This window comes from Tenebrio molitor, chromosome 8 (assembly GCF_963966145.1).
Source record: "Tenebrio molitor chromosome 8, icTenMoli1.1, whole genome shotgun sequence".
In the NCBI taxonomy this organism is placed as follows: Eukaryota; Metazoa; Arthropoda; class Insecta; order Coleoptera; family Tenebrionidae; genus Tenebrio; species Tenebrio molitor.
The window spans coordinates 8,671,792-8,699,721 of NC_091053.1; the positions used below are offsets into that span (position 1 = coordinate 8,671,792).

At 35.9% G+C, this 27,930-nt stretch overlaps 1 protein-coding gene across 1 annotated transcript; it reads left to right on the forward strand.

Moving 5' to 3' along the window:
• Positions 1-3,153: 3,153 nt before the first annotated feature.
• LOC138136928 (protein krueppel-like) lies at positions 3,154-9,300 on the forward strand. The gene is made up of 2 exons (XM_069056234.1): positions 3,154-3,850; positions 5,475-9,300. Exons 1-2 carry the CDS (start codon positions 3,817-3,819, stop codon positions 6,563-6,565), a joined length of 1,125 nt encoding a protein of 374 aa, XP_068912335.1. The 5' UTR covers positions 3,154-3,816; the 3' UTR covers positions 6,566-9,300.
• The last annotated feature ends 18,630 nt before the right edge of the window (positions 9,301-27,930 follow it).

Below are 27,930 nucleotides of genomic sequence, written 5' to 3' on the forward strand. Positions count from 1 at the left end.
GCGACCTTCTAATTTTCTCTAGATAAATTTGTATTACACGCAAGCTTTGTTACTTTAAGCTCGAACTGACATTAGATAAAAAATTTATTATTTTTACTATGCACTTTAGTTCTCGTGGTATAAGTTAGTAACAAAGCTTTTCTGTAAAATAAAAATGTATAGATATAATTATAGTATGTATCATGGGATATTACCTTCGCTAATTAAGTGGTCGTCATCATTCAAATTGAAATAATTCTTTGCTTTCTCAGTAGAAATAGAAATATTGAACAGATTTGAACTGTCCGCAGGAAGTTTATGAAGGACCCCCAAACAACCCAACTATATTCAGGACATGAACGTACGAAAGTTTGAAGAAGTGAAGTTAGTAAAAATGGTAAACTAAGTTAAGAATATAATTGAAAATTATTATCTTTTTGCACATGATGAGCATTTTTAAAGTAAAAAATTTATTCAGATTAATTCTGTAAAGAACAATTGATGTGTCTAGAAACCAATGAATCCTACAGTTTTGTTGCTAAATAAGGAATTTGTTAATAAAACACCACCTTTTTAAAATTTTTAACAATCACACATGTGGGCAAATTGTGTTTTGATTTAATATACAGTTCAAGAAATCAAAACATACATCTGTATGAATGGAATATGAAACAAGTGTAAAATAGGTTTATATTTGAAAGTAATCAGCTAATCACATTTCTTCAAATCTCGTTAATTAGAATTGTTGAACTTTTAAATGTTATTTTTTAAAATGGTACAGTAGGTATGTAAAAGAATTTGTTGAATTTTGAAATTTGTGTATTTTAGGTAAAACCAATATTTACGTAAGGTGAGATGTTATCAGTTACATAATGTTTTCTTTAAATCTAATATTCAAGCTCTTCCTGCATACAGCAGGCAAAATGTTTTTTTATTAGTGATTGTGGAAGTGCTAACATGCTGACCGTTCTAAAAGATTGTCGAGAATAAGAAATTGTTAGTTTTAACAATATTTTAAGCAACTAATTTTATAACAAAGTAAATACAACTTAATTTGTGTAAATTTTAATGAGTAGATTGTGGAATTATGGAAAAGTGTAGTGAATTACTAATATACTCACATATACATATACAGGGTTGTTCTGAAGTAAAGGAGATGAACTAGTATTTGAATTTTTATTTATTTCATATTATAAGAACTAGTAAATAGAAAGAAAAAATATTTAGGTAAGGATATAACAGAAGATTTTTTTATACCTAATTAAAATTTACTAAAATTGCAAAGAAAATATCCGTTTGCTTGCTCAGAGGAGAAGAAAATACGAAGTACATTAATCCACAAATACACAAGAAATAAGCATTTTCTACTTAAATTACGCAGATTGTTTCGATTCAAAAAAGAATTCATACATTTTAGAAGCGAAATAACATTTTTTTATTAAAACCACACAAAATGTAAGAATTTTTTTTTCCTCAAACATTCCATATTTTCAGTTACCTTTGTGGCAACTTTTTTGAGCCAGTACAATAATAATTATTCTCCAATGGCGTAAAAAAAACATATTCAACTGATAAGATAAAAGTCTAAAAAAAAAGGCAAAATAAAGAAAGTAAATGATGTATCAATTCATAAGGTAATTGAACGAACGGAGAAAGAAGAAAATAATCTAGATAATTAGAAATGAAAGCATGATAGATTATTATCAATATAATAAATAGATATAAAGGATGTTTTTTTTTTAAATTTGGCGTCGAAGTTGGCGTTGAATAATAATAATAATAATAATAATTTTTATAATAATAATATTTCCCAACAGACCATACAGTCCATAAAAAGGATACATAAATCTATCGTAACATCGTATCAGAAAATACAAAAGAAAAATACTGAAAATAGATTGAGAATGAACAACTCGTCTTAAAAAACACTGGTTTCTCAAATTGCAAATTAAAAATACAAACAATGCAAAAGTGAGGTTAGATTTATACAGCTGATCAGAGTTGTAATCCGGTGGTGCGCTCACAATCGACCCTTCAATGTCAACTTCGACGTCAAATTCTGTATGTGGTTGTTCCAAATTAATTACATATAAAAAAACTTACTTAAGACAATTCCAATGAGTATTTTTAAGTTGTTGTGTACTAACTAATAGTTTTTTGGACAACCAAGTATAAAATACGAAATATCATGACAAAAGTTTTTTGCATTTATTTAAATGAAGAAATATATCATACTAAATGATTTGGAACATCAAGAAAACAATTTATTTAAACTAACAAATCTTTGTCAAAATAGCCTTATAGAAACAATGAAATTTCTTTTTTAAAGTTTTATACATCGAATAAATAGTTCTATAAATGTGGTCCAACTTTCCACATTTAATACGTTTTCAGCTTTAGACTCAATTATCTATTACCATTTAACTTACAATAATCACAGTGGTGTATTAATTTCAACCAAAACTTTGCGAATTATTTAAAAAATATGTATATGATAGAAAAGATTGGCGAGAAAGACAGATTCTTCACAGTAATTCACTATGAACTATGTACATTAAAGGAGAATTCCCTTTATCATATTTATAATTACTTGGACTACATTAAAAATTTCTTCTTAGTTTAGTTTTCAATGTGCAAAATATTAAAATATTTGATAGCGAGATGTGTCCGTCTGGTCCTTCGAGCCGGATAAAAATCAAATTCTTCATTGAGAAAGACTTACAATTTTTATTTATGTACTTGTTAATTGTTGTTTATCTATATATGATTTTTTTTATTCTTTGAGAACAGAACGTGACAATCCAGGGAACGATACGACTGTGTCGAAAGGCAAACACATTTGTCGTTTCCTATTTTGTTTTCGATTAGTTTTATCAGATGTTTATTTTAGACCTGCCTTATCACGAATCTGTCAAATGCAATCATCGAAATTTTATTACCTTCACGTTGTTGTGTTATGCCGTTTCTTTACTTTACCTCTCTATTAACCCTCCTAATCTACGAACGAAACTTTTCGACAGTTTCCTTGTTATTTGCGTCGACCGTAATAAGATAAGCTCGTCGATGGTAAAAGTCAAGGTCGCTAAATTCCGGACTGGCACTTACTATAATCAGTCTGGACCCTAACCTAACCTAAGCAAATAAATACAACACGACGACGCCTCGTTGAAACAAATTAAACAAACATGCGGTCTTGTGATAACAATAACGTACACATATTGTGCCAAGAATGCCTCGTCAATGTTTATATGGATGAGTGTGTCGAAGAATTTGATTTTTTTGATTTATCCGGCTCGAAGGACCAGACATCTCGGTATCAAAGCTCGCTAATTCGAAACGTTCCGTTTCTGTCTTCGCTGCATGTGGATGGTGTGGAGAAATTATTGGTGTGACAAGGTGGACGGCACCCCATATCGCCATCCCTCGTGATTTATGACCCATCCCTAGATACAAGTGCAAAATCTGCAAGCGAACAGTTTCAATACAGTGCATGCCCAATAAACCATAAACCCAAGTGAATTTGTTGGCCCCGGGCCACTCCGTACTTCCTTATCAGAGGGGATGCTCCAGTTCTCCCCACTTACCGAAAAATCACCCCCTCCACCTCGTAGAGGGGGTAAATGCGTTACGTTAGGCTAGGTTAGGTCAACCCTCGTGCGTGCAGAATTTTTACATTCAGTAAGCAACTGTTTGGCTTGTGGCACGGTTCTGTACACCGATCTCTGCCACACGATCGCAAAACCACAAGAACATTCACATGACAAACAAAATTAAAGCACAAGTGCCAGTGGCGTACGCAATGAACATTATAGATCTGTGAAAGAGAGTGTTCCGACGATGCCGCTGCTGCAAGAGAGCACCCCCAAAAGAGGTAAGGTGGATTCGATAATACATAAATAATCGCCAACATTCACGTCTCCGGAAATTCGCGCATTAATTTCGGATATTGATAAAGTGGAAGTTGCACAGAAATACGGGAAATTGAATTTAAAAAATCCATTACTCTTGCTCGGATTTAATAAGATGTCATTTTTGTATTTAGAGCTCCTCATCAAAACATAATTTCGAATTTGTTGGGCTCTCGACCTGAAAATTGTCTTTTTCTGCTCAACAACCGTCATAATTAAATTCAGAATATCGGAAACGAGATTACAACTGCGGCGGCGGAAACGTACACTCGGCTCAACTCAGGTTAAGGCTCCTCCTTATAATTATCATTGAAAAAGTAGTCACCACTAACAGATACAGTAAATGTGTTTTACTTTTATTTTTAACTTCAAAGAACATTGAAATACTCAAGATATTGTAGAAATTAAGCTCACAACATCGACAAACTGACATGTAAAAGCTATTTCGGTACATAAATGTCATTTATAGATTGTTTTTAATTTTTGATATGCATTGTTACGTTGTTTTGTTCAAAAAATTAGAAGAAATATCTGAGGAATAAATAAATCAGATCAGTAGAACTGCGGCGCCTCAACTGTATCAACACTTATTTTACAAATTATTTTTACGACTGTATTAATTTGAACGCATTTAACCTATCTCATATTTAACACAATAAACATTAGATTGTCAGCGTCAACAATGACAAACTATTTATTCAAACTACTCTTATTTACAGTTCATCCTTTCTAATTCCTTGACCTAACCCAACACTCTAATTTTGTATTTTAGCCCGAAACCTCGAACATTTCCGTTATTTGTTAAACATTTTTTTCTAATCCATTATTAACGACCTAGTCATGAAACATTTGCATTTAAAAACGTATTAGCCGGTTCGATAAAAATCAATTTTTCCCCGGGAAATTTTAATTAAAAAAATACACATCGGCCGTCTTTAGTTTCTGAGAAAATCAGTATTACGTCGGGCGCAGAGGGAAGGGTTAAAACGGTAGACGACGCTACTAATGAAGGAACGGGGAGGAGATAATGGCAAAGGATAATGGCTCGCGCTTGCGCTTCTTATCAGGACAACGCTGGGAGGAGTCCTCATCTCGACGATTCATTACAGGTCCTTATTAACAGAGAAGAAGTGGACGTGCAACCGCTTTATTTATTAACAAAGGGCGGATATACAGGGTGGATAAGTTTAATCAAACTAGAGTCCGTTCGTGGTATACGCGCACTACTCAACTCAACTAGAAAATAGACTAGAACTAGAATTTTAATCATAATCAAAAAGTATCAAAAACCAGGAATATTCAGTAAAATATTTGGAAAGTCAAAAATTTTAAATACAATAATCTACTGAAAACAAAGCGTGAGCAATGAAACTTAACTAAATTGTTTTTTGGTCAGAAAGGATGATTTTTAAATAAATATTTTGCCTTTTTGTAGATATTTTTCTTATTTAAATACTTATATATTTTTTAAATTGAATTATTAGGTCCCTGGAATTTTTTTTTTGTTTGCTTGTTACGCCGAAATTAATACCAAATACCAATTGACATTGTATAAACTGTGTTTGCATGTTGTGTAATTTTTTGCAGATTTACTGTCGAAGGTGGAGCCCGAAGAGAAGAACCCGCTGTCTTCGGTGTCCTACCCAGCGATGTTCACGCCATCTCAGCTGCTGATGGCCAGCCACCTGATGGCAGCGTCTCGTTTGAGCATCCCCACGAACCCTGCCTTTTTCCCTCCGAGCCTCCTCCCCCTAGCTTGGCAAGCCAACTCTCCGCCGTCGCCCCCGACCAGCAGCGACCAACTCTCCCCCGCTCTCAAATCAAGAAAACTGAACAACAACAACGTCGTGACCAGCAGCAACGCCGACACCACCCGCGGCCCCAAGAGAAAATCCTGGAAGACCGACGAGGACGTGTCCTTGTCGTCCCCCACGTCCAGCGTGTCTCCGCCGTCGGACGCGTCAAAGGACTCCAACCGCGACCGCCCCTTCACCTGCGAAGTGTGCAACCGATCGTTCGGCTACAAACACGTCCTGCAGAACCACGAGAGGACCCACACGGGGGAGAAGCCGTTCGAGTGTCAGGAGTGTCACAAGAGGTTCACGCGGGACCACCATCTCAAGACGCACATGCGTCTCCACACGGGGGAGAGGCCGTACCACTGCGAGCACTGCGACAGGCAGTTCGTCCAAGTGGCGAACTTGAGGAGACATCTTAGGGTGCACACGGGGGAGAGGCCCTACGCGTGCGAGCACTGCTCGGCGAAATTCTCCGATTCGAATCAACTAAAAGCTCATCTTCTTATCCACACTAATGAGAAACCCTTCGAGTGCGATCGCTGCCACAGCAGGTTCCGAAGGAGGCACCATCTCTTGCACCACAAATGTGGCATCCCGGAAGAAGAGTCGACTCCTGAGTCGGACGACACCGAGGACGAACCTCGCAGGAGACGAGTCCTCCACCCGCCCTCCGTCCCTCTGGTCACGCTTCCTCTCCACGTGACTCTACCGGAGCAGACCGAACCGGAGGACCTGTCCATGACCACCGGACTGCACTCGCACAGCAGCGAAGACTCGCCCCTCTCGAGGTCCCCCAGCTCGCGGGAGGACGGCGACGAAGAGGACTCCGACCCTCACGAGTCGGTCGCGATATTCTTGCAGCGACGGCTCCACTCCTAGTCTAGTTGTACGGGTATGTCAAAATTGTTTCAGGGATCTTTCGTTCGTTATTATTTGTATTATATGCACGGATGTTTTGTACAGTTTGGTATGCAAGTTCCTCGACAATAGACTTATAGTTTTTTAAGACTCAAGTTGCAGTTGCTTGTTTTGTTACCCCTAGATGCAGAACCGGGCGGTGTTGTAAATTGTCTTGTAAAACGTAAATGGCCCCAATTTTGCCAAATATGATGCAAACCGGTGACCACCCTTCGCTCTTTTATTTCCCTCTACCTGGAAGTTACAGACGAATTTGCATACAATTTGCAAGGACGCTGCTCCATTTTACTGCAATGTTGACTGGTCAAAATTTATTGCCGGGCAATTATTTTTGGTTTCTGCACGGTCATGGCGGCGGTCGCTTTCGGAAATGACAGGGCGACGAGATGAGGGTTTTCGCTCATAATTTCTAATCCCTTAACTATCGCCCAGTTCGACGAGGCTTGTCTTAAAGAAACATGTTTTCGGGTTCAAGGGCTCGCTCCAAATTAACTTCCCTTTGTGGCGTTTTTTCAATATCCTGTTTTCATTCAATATGTTATTCGTCATTCGTCAGGACTAGTTTCGAATCACGATTTTTACGAAATTCGATACCTTGGACCCTTTAGGGTGACGCACACTCGATCTAGCTTTTATCGGTTAAAAATTTGTTTTTCCAAGAGCGTTACTCTAATCTACACGACTAAACGGAACTTATCTCCTCTTCCCAATACTGTATACACAGGGTGTATCCGAAATACGTGCGTTCATTTTAACCAATGGAAGAACTCGCCAATTTATTAAACTTTTCTCTATAACCTTTTGCAAAATTCCAATATTTTTTGCCCCCAATTTTTACCAAACGAGTCATTTTGTTCGATTAAGTAGTCTCCATTTTTATTTATTTTTTTCTACAACAATGTAACTTTTTGCCGTTACCCATTGGCGCATAAAAAAATTCGTGGCCAATTTATTCCAAATTTTAAATCAACAATTTGTAACGCTTTTTCGTAAAAAATTCAAAAAGGAAAAAACGTTTCATTTCACAGTCTCTGCCTGATGTTAAAATTAACACACGCATTTTAAATACACCCTGTATATACAGGGTGGCTGACTTAAAATCATCGCAACTATCATAGTATTCAGATAAAGAAACGCTTTTCATTTTTAACATTCTATCGAGTGTGACAATCTGATAATTTACAATGAAGGATTATTTATTCAAAGTCCTTAAAATAACGCAGTGTAAAAATCGAAGATTTACAAATAATTTAAAAAATCTTGAAATTTTTTCTAAAACTTAAAATTTCTCTCAGTACATAATATAATATTACTGACTAATAAAAATGTGTGATTAATATTTCTTGTCGGTAAAAAAATCGATTGAAAACAACTTTTTTGTTTAATTGTCGATGCAATTATTGTAAATTTGAAGTCCTAATGACTGTTAATTATCGATCAAAGTATAGTCCTTGAAAACTGTAACTACTGTACTTGTGCGAGAGTATTGTCGTATGTACCGCATATATACAAGGTGTTTGGTGATGACGGTCGTCTCAAGACTTATTACAACGTCTCGTGGGAACATGTCTGCGCTGTCCTCCGAAATCGATACAAGAGAACCCCATATCATGTCCGAACGAGTTTATAAATATGCAAGGGTTGTCCCTTTAGTAAAACGATACTTCACATCGCCCGGCCCTGTACACTACTTTCGTTGGATTAAACTATCAAATGAAAATGAAAAATGTGAATAATTTGTGTACATAGCGTAAACATATCGAATTGAATGTAAAACTGCGTGTGGTTGGTTTATTTAAATTATTATAAACAATTAATCGTAATAAAGGTGGCTGTATTTTCGTAATTATTGTTATGAAGATTTTATTGTTAAATAATAAGACCGATTTTCTTGACTTCTTGCAATATGTCAACCCGGTTTGATTGTAAGTGTGTACTGTAGGATGTTTCACTTTTTCTGAATAGATACTGATTGTCGAGTGCCATTTTAGTTTGTAAACCAATACGGGTCTGATTAGTTTTTTAAGTTTATTTTGTAAAAACAAAACAGGGTTACCGATCATAAATATTTTTTTATATTTTCTAAGTTCTATAAATGTGAAAATGTCAATTCTTCTTGTTGCTTGTCAATTCGAATATCGTACCCCGAATCGTGTAAATAAAAACATCGAGGTACAATATTCGACCAATTGTGTCATTATTTCGACGATCGGGACTGATTTGTACTGTACTCGACACGAGCTTTGTTGTGCACTGTACAAACCCGGTCCACGTGGTGGTACAATTATTGTCTACCTCTTAGTACCTAAAGAGAAACGAATCTATTTCCACGTGTAACTGAACAAGACTGATTTTTATTAGATTCCTATATATAGATTTAAAAATACAGATTATACAAAAAAGATGTAAATACAATAGTAAAAGAATAAAGAAATCTTGTGATATACAAAGTGTCGGCGACAGTGTCGTCGCCGCTTTGTATACAACAACCTACCTCAAAAACCGAGTACAAATATTTTCAGGATTGTCCACAATGCCATGCGTTATTGTACTTTTTCTCTATTTGAATGGTGTTGAATATCCCCCACCCCGAACCAATATGTGATCACTCGATCGATGTAAATTGGTGTAATTACAAAGTGTAATTCATGTCAATAACTATTTTATTATTAAAATGTTCGTTTATAAAAATATAATTGGGTTTTATTATTGATCGGCGCGGCCACCCCCGTGCACGCCGATTTTTTCCCGTGGGGAGATCGAGCATTCTTAATACAAAGTAGAGGCGAAAAAAACGTGGGGTAACCCTATCAGTGCTCTGGGTAAGACAAGAGATCGATATAACTCTTCCGTGGGGTGAAGTCGCTGCGCCTGGGGTGAGATCTTCTACCCAGAGAGCTTCACCCCTCAATGAACCACAGAGCTCGACGGAATAGAGCGGCGTCTAGACGGCCGCAGCAGGTGAGCGAGATCTTTGACCACTTCCCGACGGCTCGCCAGGAAATTCGCTCTGGATGATTGGGTCCCGATCAAAAATCGAATCTCGTCGATATTAATATGCAAAAGCCGATGGCGCTCCCGTTAAATTGAATTCTGTTGTAAGTTAGAGTTTGCAAGTTCGGGGCCTGCAAGGAATTTTAATCAAACTGCCCCCCTCCATATTTCTTTTATCCGACATAAAAAACAACGACTCGTTTTTGATTTGCATCAGAAAATACGATATGAATTATTGAGGAAGTGGCATCGACAACAAGGATGTGTTCGTCGAACACATCATTATTTAAATTTGTCGAAGGCGGTTTTTTTTTCGTGCGTGTCAACCCCGTTATTAGTCGGGGATGTAATTGGTGGCTCTCTTTACGCCGCCCGTTAAAAAATTTACAAATTGCTACTTGCCCGATGTTAACTGTTATTAGACGCGTGGGCGGGTCTCGATATAAGTCGAGAAAATTTATAAATTATTAGCGAATAGCCGTCTTTCCTATTTTTTTTTTGTGTGTTAGGTTTCCGTTTCCGCACTTTTCACATCTTATTGAGTTATCGGATTCGATGTTGCCCCGTTCGCATCTGATTCCGAGCCGGTCTAGCCAGCTGAGTCCAATCACTTTAATTTTCTCGGTTTGCAGTTTGCACCCCTTATGGGTACAAGACAATCCCTGTGTCGACCCTTAAACTGCTTAATCCTAAATTACGATCATCGACGATTTCGCGGCATGAACGCTTTGATTAATTCCGAATGGGAAACTCATACCGGGGGAGGAATAAGAGAATTAACACGACGACCCAATTACCAAGAATTAGAATTTTAATATTATTAAAACAGTAGAAGACATAAGACTTCTCGACGCACGAATTTAAATCTATAAAGATAGTACGCGAAGAGATAAGATGAAATAGACAATATGTTTAAAAAAATGCAGACAACCAGGTGTTGGGTGTTAACATTCTACAGCTGAAAACTTCAGAAGCGCATATTTTGAAATAGTGTCATAATGAAAAAAAACGAAACGATTTTTTACATTAAAAAATAGCTCTGTAAAGACAAATTTTGTCAAAAAATGATAAGTCAAATTTGTCAAATTTGAGGGACGTAAAACGCCTAAAACAATTTCAATTTCAACAAAATTACTCAAGATTTTGATAGATATTAATTTTGATGCTCATAAAAACAATTTTTGTGTAACCGTACGCGAAACGAGCACTTCGCGTACTTAAAACACGCCACGAAATCCAATTTTGCGGCCGTTCTGTTAAAGTAAGCATCATTTTAATGTAACACTGGAACTTAGATTTTTCCAGTATGAAATTAGACATCGCAGAATTTATAATACTTACTTTTTAACTCTGGAGGAGTACCCACACGAAACTGAAACATCACTTTCATTACAATTCTCTTCCGACATTTTTACGATTATTTACAAAATAAATTGTTTTATTTATGTCATTTCCATAGCGACATGTAAGCCGAATTTATATGTAAAGAGCGATCAAATTAATTTGTAATCGAGTCATCCATGGATTTGAATCCGTATGTCTTGCCGATTGATATGCCCAGATCTAATCTGTGTTTGAAGCTGTGTTTTTTGTTCAAGAAACGACATACGATTTCGGATTCATGGATAACTCGATTACAAATTAATTTGATCGCTCGATATTTATTGACAGTGAAGTAAATTTTGCGTGTTCGTTTTATAATAATTACAAATTTTCGATTGCACAAAAAATGTTGTGTAGACTTTGGCCGCGAATTCCTTTAACATCTTCGAGATTGTTCAGCCTCGGCCGCAAGCGGCCTCGGCGACAATTTTTCTCTCGATGCGTTAAAGAATTATTTCGCTGCCGTGATATACAAATAACTATTAATTACGCATTCTTCAGTTAAAGAGCTATAAAAAAACAATCAAATATAAACTTAGCTGTTTCTAATTGGAACGTATGGAACGTATTTTGCAAAGCGATTGGACACATGAATTGTTGTTTTCCCACACGCTGTTTGTGCAAAAAAAAAACATATTTTGGCGCCCTCCGAAATGTAGAACCTAAATCGGTGATCCCAGTTGTTCACCTCTAGTTACGCCACTGTTTCAAAAATAAGAAATTATTAAAAAATTAATGTTCAGAGTCACGGTTCAAAATGTATTCTCCTGTCACCATTTATTTTCATTTAAACAAGTTTTATGATTGCTTCAAAACAAATTTGCACATTTTAATGTAATTAAAATTGTTTTTACAAGACCTAAAGCAAAAGAAAACAATTTGTTTCTTTAATAAACTCTTCCAGTGTACCGTGAGATTATGAGTTAACACAACGCACCGATAAAAATGACAAATCGAATTTTTTGTAAACAATTACAAAAGTATCTCATAATAAAATAAATATTATTAAAGAATTTATTTTAGGAAGAATGTGATTTATTGCAAGAAATTATTCTTGCTCTATATTAACCAATTACATACTAATTAACCAAGTTAACTGTTATAACACACCTGGTTTAACCATTAATTAGGTAAAATGCTTTAACCGGTCAAACCAATTAAATCATTATAGTACTCTGTTTAACCGGCCGAATAGGTTTAACCGGTTTGGCTTTTTAACCGACTAAGGGCCGGTTGCACCAACGCCAGTTAAAGTTAACTGTAGGTTAAAATGCTTTGTTACTTTAGTTACCTATTGTTATAACAATGTTTTCGTATATTTTAATCTGTAGTTAAATTTAACACACGTCGGTGCAACCGGCCCTTAACCCCCAGTTAATTAACCTTTAACTGATTAAACCAGTTAAACTAAACAGTTCCGATTTGCGCTGTCGATTTGTTTGTTTGTTTAACATAAATACTATAAACCGCATATTTTTTTTTTACCATTTACATACTCAATATGCACAGATACCTAACGTTCATAATAGTATATTATTCAATGAACGGATAATGATGGCTATTACTCGTGAGGTTGATTTTGTGTCACGAGCCGAAGGCGAGTAGCGTAATTCCCGAGCGAATAATAGCCATTATGAGCGAACAGAATACTACACTTTAGATAAATAGTTTCATTATTAGACAAACTGAAACTGACGTTTTAAATTTCTTACTTTATACTTGATACCATTGCATTAAACATTGAACTTTATAAAATAGTTGCTATGATATTTCCAGTGAGTTTTGAAATTATTATTCAACGGGCCGTGAGTAATGATTCCTGTTATCCAATGAATTCACTTTAATATTTATTTAAAATTATTTAATGATTAGTAAAGCCACAAGTTCTAAACCTCTGCCCGAAAGTTATTTACCTGAATATCAATAACAAGATTTGTTACAGTTTTGGTTAAAATTTTAGCAGCTCGGCGTGAGATCGTAAAGTCGTTGTTTTTCAAACCCTTGACGCTTCAATTGCATGAAACCCCCTTGATCCTCGAGCATCCCCAACATACCATCGAAACCACCTTGCAAGTGTGCCGTCATAACCGAAAGAACCCGTAACGGCACAAGGCCTCCACACCGATGAGGGGTTAAAAATGTGGGGCAAGTTTGCAGTTTCCTGGAAACTGAACATATGCGCGTCATTATGTCAAGAGAATGCCGGGCCATATATGAGCGAAAAAAAGAAAGAGACTTAAAACCCATCATCCAACCATCGCTTAACGGGTGTTCGCAATATTCTTCCGATGCATCAGATCGTGTGCGGGGTGTCCTATTCCTGTTCTTGCTTCTATCCCTTTTACACACACACACACTTGCCACAATATCGTGACGAGCAGATGACTAGGCCTGAGTGGGTTAGACACGGTTTTGGTACCTTTTTAACATGGCAAAAAACGACATCCGATGTAGGTCAGTGGTGTTGCATGCCACTCTTTCACAGATTGTTATAAGAATAATTTTTTTACAGCGTAACGTGTGCGTGCGCCTTAATAAAACGCGATAAAATATGAATGCTGCAGCGAGATGAGAATTTTGACGGCAATTTATGTACGGTCTCTATACGTGGTACGATGTGTTCAAATGATAGTAAATCAAACGACCTTGAACTCGTCTTTTTGTAATTTTTTTTGAAGGGCTTCGTCACGGGCCTACGAGTAATTACGCGGTAACGAGATTACCCTCAACATCAAAACACCTCTAAAACCTCGACTTTGGGTATCTAATTAAAGCACAACGCCCTTATTTGAATAATTGGATTATCACGTAAATGCCTAAATATGACGTATAATCGGACACAGGGGCCAAAAAAAAACCATCACCTTATCGCCGATCTTAGCGTAAATGTTGTGGGGTGTAGAAATTTAATAAATGAAATGCATTAGAGAACACAGTGACTACCCTTAACTAGCCTTCCATTTAATGCGTCGGGGTTAAAAAAAAGGGTGCACCCCGTTCGATTTTTTTCGTTATCGAAGGTCATTGCCATCGCGCGACTGATTGATCGATTGAGACGTCCACACACACTCTTTGATGATAACAACGGAAGATCTGGATGCAGAGGTTGAGCACAACTGGGTGACTAATAACAGCATCTCGTTGAATATTTCATATCTTGAATAAACAACGGTGGCGGCGGCGGCGGCGATGTTTTTCTTCTGTCATCGACGGAACCGAGCGCGGCGGCGGCGGAGCGAAGAGGGGGATTAAATTAATTTGGTACGCTAAACAATGGCCGCCCCGCTAATGGTGCCCGTTTGCAGAAATTGCCTCCGCTATGCACGGTTATTTTTTATGTAGATTTTTTTCGTCCCTGGGGTGAGACGCTACCCTTTACGTGGGGTTCATGCATTTTTATAGCTCTGCTTTACGCGGACACTTTCGGGTGGCTCTCAAACGGCGGCGATCGACTCGAAAGCAATCATCTTTCAATTTTGATTCTTCCGCTGAAAATGGCACAAAACGTAGCGACATTTTTATCTGGTGACTGTTGAGACAAAATCTTACTCTTATCGCAATTGCAAAGCTCTCAAAGGTTTCGATTCAGAGAATCTAATTTTTATTTACAGAATATTAATAAATATTCACCTGTTATATTGTATGTAGACCTCAAGGTTTAAACAAAAATTGTGCAATTAATTTCATCTAAAATATTTTTGTTCGATGCCTCCCTAGAAAGTGAGTCTCTGTCCATAGTTACCAGTGAGTGAAGGTTTCTCTTTCGTTCACTTCACTTTCGCTCATCGTTTTTCGCTCACTGTCTTTCACTCCCTAATTTTCATTCACGCATAATTTAAAAAAAAATCAATTATTTCTGATAACGTAATTTTGATTTTTTAGGCAACATTTGGTACCTTCCAGTAGGTACATCATCAGGAACATCTTCATCGTCCATTTCCACAATTTCCACAACGTGCTCACAGCCACTTTATTGACGTTACAGAACTTTGTTTATTCTGTATTTTATAAATTTCCATAGCAATAGATCCGTCCAAAAATGTGATTTATTTTTATTTAAAATTTTGAATACAAAGTCACAGACTTAGAGGGTCATTCACGAAACAATGCTTCAACAATAGCAGTTGTTATGGTTTTGATTATCTTATTGAGCTTTACCGGGTTTCGTGAATGACCCCTTACTTTCTAAGGACATATCGAACAAAACCAAATACAGCACTGTAGGCCACTTTCGTTCACTTGAATTGCATCGTCCACTCAGGTCCGCTTCGTGAACGAAAGCTTTGCCGTCCTCACTCTTACTGTAAATAACTATTCCTTGAAATTTGTTGAAATTGCGTCATCCATCATTGTTCACTTCACACACTAATTGTTTCAAAAGAAACTTTAACTCCTTGTACAGTTCTTTTTTATTGATGAAGCCTGGTTTCACTTAATACTATGCGAGTGTGGAGTGCTGAAAATCCGTATTACATGATGGAAACATCTTTACATTCCGTCAAAATTGGTTTTGATTTTATCCCTGAGGAAGTTAATTGGCTCACAGTGTTCAAGATACAATTAATAGAGCAAGATATCGGAGACTAATACTGGAGCCGTTCATAAAGCAACTTTACGTTGACGAAAAACTACAGACTGCTTCCACCAAAATGGAGCAACGAGTCACACAGCTAATCAGACAATTAGACATTAATCATGATCACAAACAACATGAATTTATGGCAGTCGAGATTACCCGATTTTGCTCCGTCAGATTGTGTTATTCTGACTTCTAAAACATACCATTTTTGAAACGACAGTGGACACTTTGGAAAACTTGAAAGGTCGCAAATACAGGGCTTTGTAAAAAGCATTTTACAAACATTTTGACAAATTAACTAATATCGCTTCTGGCGATAAAAAAGTAACATCTCTCAGATAGCATTGAAAGCAAACTCTCTGCAACAGTAAGGCAAGCGTTATAAATTCAAAAGCGAATTTGATGAGATTTTTTTTGGACATACTGTAGTCGAGTTCCACTTTTCTTGGACAAGATAGAGTTGCTTCTTCATCCTAACCTTGAATTTACTCTCTTATTCGTCACTCTGTGTTGATATTGATAATTCTACCACCAAAAGTGCTCAGTTGAATTTACTTTTGATACACTTAAAAAAACTAATTTATTTGAAACGAAAGTGACTCTTTTTTCTTTAATCCAGTGTTGTGAATGTCAGTCAAAAGAGGCCAAGATGATGTAAACATTCCCTTCAAATACTTCGTCAATGACAGCCAGGCTCACTAGTTGTGATTGTGTACAAATAAGTTTCTTCTTAAATTAATGTTCATGTTTCTTATACTCGTATAATAACTGTGAATATCTCTTCACTCTCTCACTGCTTCAGCACCAATCATTTTTAGCCACGTTGCGATATTGACAATTAGTGAAAAGAGTTTAATTATCATAATTTAAAGTAATCTTTTGGAAATTCTTTAAAGCTACACCAAAACCAATCACGTATCCACATTCCGCTATCCAAACAAAAGCTCTCTTCCTGTTCATTCTTGTTACGTGTGTGTGTGTGTGTGTGTATGTGTGCAGTGGTGAAATTTCAGCGAGAGCGGCACAGAAAGAAGAGCCAGAACACGGCGTAAGCATAACAATCAAGTAAAGAGTTTTAGTGGAGCACAATCAGACAGTCGCGTGGGGCAGCAAAGAGTTAATATTGATCCGTTTTTTTATTTGAGTCACCCCCACGTTTTTTTTTCACCCTCGCTTTTTTTCATCCCCGGATGAGTGTTACTATAGCAACTGTACAGCAGGTGCCAGCGAACACGCAACATAGATATCATGTCACTTTCAGTTTCTTACTTAATGTCTTATGCGATGCTCGATTGTCTATAAGACGGTTGTTAAGCAGGCCGAAGATGACGTGGGATCGGGTCGAGAGGTCACACACATTTAAATAAGGTGGCGGGGAGGAATTCGATGTACCTGTGACGCGGGATTCCCCTAGAGGACGTTGTTCTCCTGGTCGCTCGCTCCACATGGAGGAGCACGATAAAGATATCGGTCAGGAATTATTCAGCGAATTCGGCCAGACAATGAAGTCTTCGTCGGGAACTTTTTATTTATTTAAGGACAACCTTCAACTCGGCACAACTTAGACACAGTGCTTTCAACTTTTTTAAATACCCATTTCACTCTAATAGTCACATATTATTTCGAATGAGTCTTTGTAAAACGTAAGCTTTAATTACATTTAAAACAAATGCTCCCTTCAAACTCTTTAAGGTTTAAAATATTAGATACCATATTTAAACTCTCCTATTTTGTGCGTGAAATGTTGGACTCTATTTACATTATAAAAAAACTTGATTACTCAATTCTTAAAAATATGAACATGCAACAGGCTAAAGAAGATTTATGACGTAATTGTTCAGGCTCGACTTATCAAAATGTTACTTAAGGCATATTCTCTATACCTACTCCCGTAAGGTGAATTCAATTACATCTACAGTGATTCTAGAAAAAAACCAATTTTTTGTAATTTTTAGAACAATTTAAAAATAGAATATGATTCAACGAGCGGGTAATGATGACTATTACTCATGAGTTGATTCTCCGAGTGAGTATATGCCATTACGCGCGAGTAAAATAATATACGTTTTCCTCCGACTATGAAGAGAAATTAATAGATAAGTTTCATTATTAGGCAAATTGAAACTGATGTTTTACAATTATTACTTTGCATGCATTGGTATGCATTAAAATTTGCGATTGGACTTCATAACAAGTGGCCGTGAGTTTTGAAATTACATATTATACAACGGGTCGTAGGTAATGAACCCTGTTATCTAATAAAATCACTTTAATAATTACATTATTATACAACAGGAGCAGAAAAAATAAATTAACAAAAATCAATAAATATTTCTTTGGAATGCCAACTGTTATAACGAATTATATTGGTGTGCCACAAGATTTGTATGTTAGGACTCACAAGCGCAGCGCGTGACGCGATAGTTTTTAACACACTTATTAATAAAATAATGGTAACGTTTCAAATAAATGAACAAATTCAATTTACAGTTTTAAATGTTTGCAATTTATTTAATAGAATAAGTTAATTTTTAATAAGTAGGGTTAACGGTTAATTGCAGTTTAGACACTTACCCTTTCAACCTCACCCTGATCCCTCCCAACACAAAAGATCAACGGGATGTGAAGCTGTAAAATCTCCAAGAGTGTAAGGGGTTGTAAATAGTGTCGTCGACGATTACAGCTAAAGCGTGCTAGACACGCGTGGATTCGCGTGTTCGGTTTGATGGGACGGATGGGTGAGCCAGCCAGAACCGAGTAACCCTACACACACTTGCATATACTTTTTTCCTGTTAAACAATTAGCAAACACCAATTCTTTTACTACGCATTCATATTTTTGTTTTGGAGCAATTTCTGTACACAGAGCAATAGGGTCATTTGTTACTGCAAAACTTTCTAAGAGGGTAACCGCAGCTTCATGGACAACAACTACAATTAGTTTCACTGGGTAAATCATCTCCCAATTAAAAACATTTTTCACAATCACATTTTTGCTTTATGGTATAACCCATCACATACCCGGTGCCACGGCATTCACGTCACCTCATTACAGATATTGTTACCAAGTAATGTTAAAATCTGTTAGAAAAATTGAACATAAGTGAAACTACCCTTAAATCCATCCCTTTTTAATATCGGCCCACCCTGCAATAAATCCAGCATGAATACTATGTAACCGCACTCAGGATGTTATGTTCCATGTTAAAAAAAATTTCGAACATCATGATAATAGTATATTATGCAACTAGATTTATAAACGACACTTTAGTCACGAGCGGAGCGAGTGTTTAATAAATGAGTGTCTAGAGAAGTTTATAAACGAGTTGCATACTATACTTTTTCTAAAGTTGACTCAAGTTGCAAAAAACCATTTTGCATTTGCAACAGCACTTTTATGGCATTATTCATTTGAAATTACTTGAAAACTGTATTTATATGGAAAATATTCAATCCAAACTATGATTTTCTAGTACTTTTGTGCCCTTATTTGGTTTAAAAATATCGAAAAAATGCTGTTGCAAATGACAAGTGGTTTTTTGCAACTTGAGTTAACTATACAGGGTTATTCTAAATGATTGTAGTCGAAGTAGGCCATGCCCATGTTGTTACGTTTTTGCCGCTTTCATGCGAACTGTCAGTTGTGTCGCTGTCACTGTCATTTTTTAGGTGAAAAGTGCAGTGATGAGGATTTTATTTATTTTTGTTAAATTAACGATTGAATCCAGAAATATTGAGTTGTTCTACAATCAATTTTAAAAATAGTGAGTTGTTTTGCACCCAATTTAACACATCATTTTGATGATTTTTTTATGTGGAGCGGCAACCATAAATTTTACATTCAGTTTTCACGCCTACTTCGACTACAATCATTTAGAATAACCCTGTACAACCAAATAAACAAAACAAATAAAACAAGTAATTTCTTTATTAAACGTTAATTTAAACATAAAATTCGAAACTAGTAAATGTCAATTGACAAGTGATAACTAACTTGATTTTGAATCAATATTATCCAGAGAGGTTATTGTCGGTTGTGGGGGCTCTTATTGTCAAGGAGTAATTTTATGCACAACAGACACACGATAGAGAAAAAAGTGCAAATCTTTTTTAAGGATAAGCTGAACTGTACCAAATGATAGGTTAGTTTCTTGGATTAATCTCTGCAATAATTCTTTGTTCACCGTCTTCAATATTTTCAGCTGATCTTTTTGTCGGTCGTCTACTGCCTTTTTTTGCGCAGAACACTAGCTGTTTCCAAAAACATGTTTACGCATTTGTAGACTTTCTGGCCAAGTTGTTGGTTAAGTGCCTTGAAAGTCCGGAAACTTTTGTTGAAATTCCTCAAATACTTGAGGTGTCGAATAGGACCAAGCCTAGTCAATAATTAATGATGGCAATTACCATTGTAATGACATTTGAATTAAATTTTTACGTACCCCCAACTGAAGTGTATTAATCATGGCTATCTCGACTTTTTTTATTTTCGATCGCACGGTATTATGAAACAGTGATTCCACTGATTCTTTATTGCTAGCGCAAGTTTCATGTGCTTTGCAATTTTAGTGTATACAGGGTGTATTTAAAATGCGTGTGTTAATTTTAACACGTAGCAGAGCTTGTTAAATGAATTTTTTTTTTCTATTTGAATGTTTTACGAAAAAGCCAAATTGATTTAAAATTTGGAATAAATTAGCCATCAAAATGTATACCCATCTATGGGTAACGGTAAAATTTTTCTTTTGTGGTGGAAACGAGGCCTTGTCAAAAAAGTTACGTACATTGTTATAGAAAAAAAAAAAAAAAATACTCAATCAAAATTTAAATTTCTCGTGGTTACAAAAAAGTAGAGACTAGTTAATCACAGAAAACGTTTGGTAAAATTTGGAGGGCAAAAAAATCTTGGAAAACTTTTGCGAATTTTACCAAATGTTATAGAGAAAAGTTTCATAAATTGGCGAATTCTGCCACTGCACATATTTCAGATACACCCTGTATGTCTGACTCAAATTATTGGACCTTGGCACAACAATGCTAATAAAAAAATGCCCCATTATTTGTTTTATTCACAACTACAATGTCAGATCTATTTGCGACGATTCGTTTATCACTCAAAATGGTTCTATCTCAATGTAATATTTATAATTATATTTTTAGAGAAACCTCTGGTTCAAAGCGGCAATACCTACTCATAGTAGTATCTCTAATAATGTTTTTTAACAGTCTTAGTATTGATAACTTGTTCAGTTGTAGTTTCAGGATATTGGCGTTGAAGAATCGATTGTGAACGCACCACCCGTCAGTCTCCAGAGTAAACACAGGAACAACTTAAAAAGTGAGGTTACATTTAAAAAGCTGATCCGTGATCTGCAATCCGTGGCGCGTTCACAATCGACTTTTCAACGCCTACTTTGAGGTTAAATTTAAGCGAACACTCCTCGATATTTGCCAATATCATTTTATCTTTTAGTGGTGCAATTTTTTCGATGTCCTTACTCATTATTTGCTTGATTTTGTTTTAGTTTCGTTTTTAGAAAGGAAATTTGTATATTTATTCTAAGTTTAAAAAAAAATATGTTTACTTAAGTAACATTTACAATTATAAATTTACTGTACTTAAATGCCATTAGATATTTGGTGAAGTAAAAAATTAGAATACTGGAGAACTCTGAAAAAAAAGTAGAAGTAGACTGTTACCAATAACGTGAAATGAATGTGTTCGATTTTTTAGTCGCTGTAGCATTTTAATTGATCCACCCCATATTCCAGTTTGATTTCTTGCGGTGACGCTGTATACGCGACCACATGTCAAACGCACATGACGCGTATTCGGAAATTCATCAAACCGATTTTGGACGGTTGTCACTTTTTAAAATCAATTTTCTAAACGAACCTTGTCTGGAGTTAGAAGAACAATATTAAAAAAGAGAGAAGTCGAAGCTCAGATTTTCACATCCGTTATAAAGAGCACACATATCGGCACGTCGCTTAGCTTTTCGAGCTCGTTCATCAGGTTGTTGGGCGGATTTGTCGATATACTCACTCACTCCTTCACACACACCAGGATAAATGGATCAAGTTTGTGTTTACGTATCCTTACAAACTGGCCCAATTTCCAGGCGAGTTTAGGAGGCGAGACGATTTTTATCCTTCACGAATTCTAATCAGGAACATATTTTAAAAAATATCTGAACGTTTCAGCCGTTTGACAATTTGATGTACATACTTTTAACAACAAGAAAAGTTCATTCGAGCGGTTTTCTCATTTAAACGCGTTTTTATTGGGTGTCTTGAAGCGATCCGGAATCAGGCAGAAGTGTTTATTTTTTGCGTTTTCACACACCGTGTGGATATCAGAAGACATTTAATTAGGTGTCAGCTATGTTGTTTCCATTTTTCCACGTGCAGCCTGATTGGTGCTTTAGCATGAACGAGGGTGTGAGACGAGTTCTACCCCGTAGATATAATTTTTCTAAATGCTAATTTTACTTTCGTTTAATTTCCCTCGGGCAACACCTTACACTTTACGGTTATAAATATGCTTCATAGATAAAACGACAGCGCTTCCTAAGATGGGGGTAAGTTTAATAATAATGGGGAGGGTCCCGTGCTAACGCACGCTTTTATTTGTTTCCTTTTCATCTTTTTCTTATCCTTTATCCTCGCTTGACAAAATGAAAGACTAACCGGCGATATTGATCATGAGGAAGCGGCGTCCTGTAACGAAACATGTTTCCACCGACAATAATTTAAATTTGATGTAGTGTATATAGAGCGACTCCTTTATCTTTTTGAACCGTTATGAAGTTCCGCGGTACACCTGTCCTGGCGTCATCTCGCAAATTGGATCCTTTATAAATTTGTAAAGTGATGAGAATTCATCGGCTAATGTATTGTGCTGTGTTATCTATTACGTTGTGTCCTTGCGGGAGCACTAAGGAAGATAAATTAAAAAATATAATTACGAACGCTCCCTAGAAAAAATACGCTACCCTCACAGATTCTGCCACCCACAAATTACACCAGAGGCCCTCAACACTCTCATTCACTTCCTCCCCAACTCAATCAATATCAGTTCTTAAAAAAAATCCACTCAAAAATGGAACGAAAATTTTATTTGACTGGATGTCTTGTAGTCAAATTAATTTCAAACAATATTCGCTGTCATAAACTCAAAACGAGATCTGCAACATTACAGAAATAGATGTTTATACCACCAAGTGGGAAATTTATACACACGAGTGCAGCAAAAATCGTAATCCCACGCGAAAATTTTCTTTGTAGAAAAGCTACACAAGTCCATATTTTTTCCCAGCCCAGTGTACAAAACAGCATTCCACATAGTTCTCAACAAATTAAGTAACCAATACTCATGGAATTAATAAAGTTTACCGTTCCCATTGATTTTTTTTGCTTCTGTAGCAAATTAAATAAAACTTTCAGTAAGTCTAAATGCAATGAAGGGTAAAAGATTATATGCAGGTGTTATAATTGTTAATTGTTACGTAATGATATAATTGTCAACGACAATGTAATGGCTTGTTACTTCACATTTGCAAATTATCACGTAGACTATAAAGTTACTACGAAACAGCAAAATATGTATTCGTATGTCATAATTATTACCTCTTAATTATTTTGAAATGTTAAAATTCACCAATCTGTATACGTTTCTTTTAATAAAAATAGTGATAAATTAATTTGCTACTCACGTGTAATGGTTATTACGTGCTGGGAACTCACCTCGTAAGTAATACAAAAGTCATCATTACACGCTCATTGAATAATATACTATTACTCTACTGTAAGAAAAGAATGCCTACTTTGGACGCATACTATTAATTAAAAGACTTTTTTTGTTCGACACTGTCAGAATTTGAGAATTTTCTCCTATGTGAACGGATTTTGATAAATGTCACAACTTGTCAAAACAAAACGTCAAGCTAATTTTAAAGGTTTTAAGCGATTTGGAGCCTTTAAGGGGCTCGTCGAACAAAAAAACGTTGTATTCAACTCGTTTTTGTGTAAATTGGGCCTTTTTTGGCACTCGTGGGCTTTTAAAACGCTCGTTTCACTCGCGTTTTAAAATGGCCCACGCGTGCCAAAAAATCCCAATTTACACACAAACTCGTCAAATAAACTACTATTATCTAATGCCGTGGGATAAATGGTACTTATCCCACTAATTTTGAATGGGATAAGAACTTCATTACCTCACGCATTTTCATTACTTCACTCAGTAAGGTAATGAGTTTCATTACCGTACTCAGTGGGATAAATGAGTTTTTAGAATCTGCGTCTCTAATAGGTCTATTGTTGTATTCAATTTGGAGTCGTTTATGGCTATCTCTTAAAGCACTCGTACTTTAATAGATCTCTAAGAAAATTGTTATCAATATTTCAGTGTATTATGGTCGTTTAGTTTACACCAAAAAAACTTCCAATATTAATGTTCAAACTCTACTTTTTAACATATGCTGCAGATGTAGTTGCATCCGTTACCTTGAATTACCAATTAATATAGAATTCCCTAGAATTTGATTATTTAATTTTTTTATTTAAAAATTAAAACAAGGGTGCAAATTCTAAAAAATAACATAAAAAACTATTCATTACCTCACTTAGTGGGATAAGTAAATTCTTATCCCACTGAGTGCGGTAATGAAACTCATTTATTTCACTGGCGAAAATCAATAGATAAGATTCATTTTTTTTAATTTGGGGCGGTCTTAGATAAAATTTTGTACATAACACGTGGGCTAAAGCATATTACAGGAAACTCGTGTGATTACAGATAAACTCGGGCTAACGCCCTCGTCTTCTGCAATCTTCACACTCGAGTCCTGTAATATTGCTTTTATCCCACTATTTATGTAAATAACTATTTCAGTGATGCTGCAAAAAAATGACTAGTAACAATTCGTGACAGATTTTAACATGTGAGTACTTGGAATACATTTTTCATTCTTTGACAAAAATGTGTGCAAACAATTCCTGCTAATCCATAACTTTTTTAGATCATAGACAATCTATTTTATAAAAATGTGCTATAAAAATTACCGAAAAGGATAAATAAAAAAAAATGTTAATGATAGTCACACTCGAAAAAATATAGAAAATTTCAGTACCTAGAATATCTAAACAAGACATTTAACGTTTCTTGTATCTCAGTGTAGATTTTTCAAATCTACATTCGATTATTGTGTTCTTACGTTGTTCATCTTTAACGCACTAGTTATCTATTTACATTTAATTACTCTTAAGTATTTATAAAATATAAGCCTAGTTGCGACAAAAAACACAAAGACGACAAAACAACACAAAAAATGAATCAACTATAAAATCCCAACAATTTCATTATTCTTGAGAACTGTTTATACTGAGTCGTATGTCATCATTATTTATTATCCGATTCGAATAAATACTTCACATAAGGCGACATCGCAAACATTATAAATTGCTACAAATATGTAAATAACTTTTTACTTCATAATTTATTTGTGACTGTCATCTCATTCAAACATGATTTTATATTTTCTTTGATTTTTTATTAAATCAAGCAATTATTATATTTAAAAAAATAATATCAACTTCCTACACACTTGTACAAGAAGTGTTAAAAATTGGGTAATTATTCACTTTAACTACTTCTGGAATTTTTGCGTTTTTGCTGGCTAGACAGCCTCAGGACGTCCTCCTACATCGTTTCCCACCAGTCAAACCTTGTGCAAATGAAAATTTTCCTTACCCTTTAGTTATATTAAGACTTGGCGCGACCTTGACGCGACCTTGAAACACAACAAGAGAGGAAAAAAAGGCATTTGCACAAGGTTTGAATGGTGGGACACGATCTAGGAGGACGCCCTGAGGCTGTCTAGCCAGAAAAAACACGAAAATTCCAGAAGTAGTTAAAGTGAACAATTACCAAAAATTGTACCTACAGAAGTTTAAATATAAGAACAAGTAGCCGTTAACGCAAATCATGGTCTTTTAATACTTTTTATCTTCAAGCGGTCCAAAAACCGCGCCTTTGTGCTCAGTAGAGACGGTTTTTTCTGAGCGGAGTAGAAGTACGTCAAGTCCTAGGAGTAGAGGTGTCCATAGGCGGCTCGACCCAGTCAAATGTAAAGTCAGGATTTATTTATCAATTACACGAAATATTAAATAATTAAATTATCCCCATTAAAATAAAGCCTCTAAAAAAGCGAAATAACGAAATTATTATCCAATATTTAACTGATTCCACTACGGTTAAAGACGAGCCGCCCGTTGTGGGCCTGTGGGCGTGTCCATGGATATCAGATCTGATGTCAAAATTAAAAATAGCACACGATTGTCCTTCAGTGTTAATAAGTTGTAAGTTGTAATCGTTTGTTATTTCCTTTTTGATAATGTTTGTTATATTTAGCGAATATACAGTTGGCTTCAAAAAAAAACGGGAACTGAAATCTGACCTAATGTGAATTGGAAATTTAATTTGTCAATTTATGTCAATTTGTGTCCGTTTGACAGTAGTAGTAAAAATTGTGGATTATATTTTTTTGGTAGTTTTGTTAGTTAAGGTGTGATTGTGGTACATTATAAAAACGGTAAAAGAACAATGAGAGTTTTTGTCGTATTGGGGGTTACGCGAATTCGATCCTTGAACGTGAGACAGTTATTTTTTAAGGGAAAAAATCAGTGACAGTGTGAGATTCGGGGGAGAAAATAAGATAGGAAAAATTCGCTTTTCTCTGTAACTTAACGAGCATATTCTCTAAATTACATAAAAGTCTAGCATATCAAAGTATAAGTTATATAAAAGGTGACATGAAATCCGATTCTCGGCACCAAAAACAAGAACGACTCTTGACAGTTGACATGCAAAATCACTACCAATTCAGTAGTCGTTTATTTCCCCGTAATATCCGCCGCACACATTTCCCTTATCTCCAAGAATTAATCTAAGATTCCCACCAGAAGAAACCTCCAACGGTCATCTCTAATAATATTCAAGCAAGAAACGAATCAAGTCTCCGCAAATCGAATAAAAAGATCTGCACTGATTAGGCCTCAGCTGCTTCGTTTTTTGACGTTTCCGCTATTGTGACATTTCGGTCAAAATAGGGCACAAGTGCCCATTAAACGGACCATTTCTTCGATGGGCAACGGAAACTGGCTTTGTTCGCGATCACTCCAACATTATGCATACGTTCGAGTGTTTGAAATGAACTCACCGGAAGTCAATTGGCGGAAACTTGACAAAGATTGACACATTCGCCGATCATTATTTCCCAGAGTTTTACATATTCTGAAGGGCGCCGCTGCTTCCAGATCTATCATTAGATGATTTTTTTGCTGCAAGACCGTTACGAATCGACATAACTGAAATTATTTCAGAGATGTGGAAAGTTTCTTCGGTCGGGATGCCGCGTTGTCATTTTTAAATTGTTGCCCCTCATGTAAACACCTCGGGTTTGATCTACCTGTTTGAGCGGCGTTTTTGTGATCTAATTGAGCACATGTCATCGAAAAAGTCAGGTAACAAGCGTTACATCCGCGGAACGGGGGTATATTACCGATCATTCAGGTAATAAATTACCCATTACCTGGATGGTAGCGTTGACACGCGCTTTTATTTTATCTTAACAGGTAGCAACAGCTCTTTTTTATATTTATTGCTCCCATTCCCCGAATTTACACAATATTCCCGTTTTCAATGTCAACAACGTCGAATTATCGATACCGTTTTACATTTTCACTCAGTTTTTTGCACATTATAAAAGGGGGCACGGCATCGATGCCGGATTTATTTATCATTACCAATATTTCCATCAAACAAACATAATTCCTTTGAACCCACTATTTTTTATATATTATTATTTATTTTTCTATACACCCACTTTTTACACGACATCCACGTCTGAATTTATTCATACGACATCATAAGTAATGAAGCGGTGAAGTATTGAAGTTATTACCCATTCAAAAACTGTCCACGCCCGACGTTGCTTAACTTAAACTGTAATTTTCTCTTTCGCTTTTTGATTGCAAAAAATGTGTAAAAGTCGTTGAATCAGAATTTTTTTTTATTTAAAATCTTCAATAGTCGGAAATTGCCCCCACGTGAATGTCACTTCCCTCCGAGTAATTGACACGAAACGAAGTCAGTGATTTCTATTGACATTGATAAACTTTTGTCCAATATGAAATTTCACTTTTTCGCAATTTTTTACAAGTGGTATTACATGTATTTCTTCAGTCAATAGCATATTGTTGATTTGATTGACAGTCCACTTATATGCATATAATGACGACCCCCAAAGACTCGTTTGGAGCGATTTTTTTGGTGGCAACGTTATAAAAATAAAGAATTAGAGAAATGACGAAA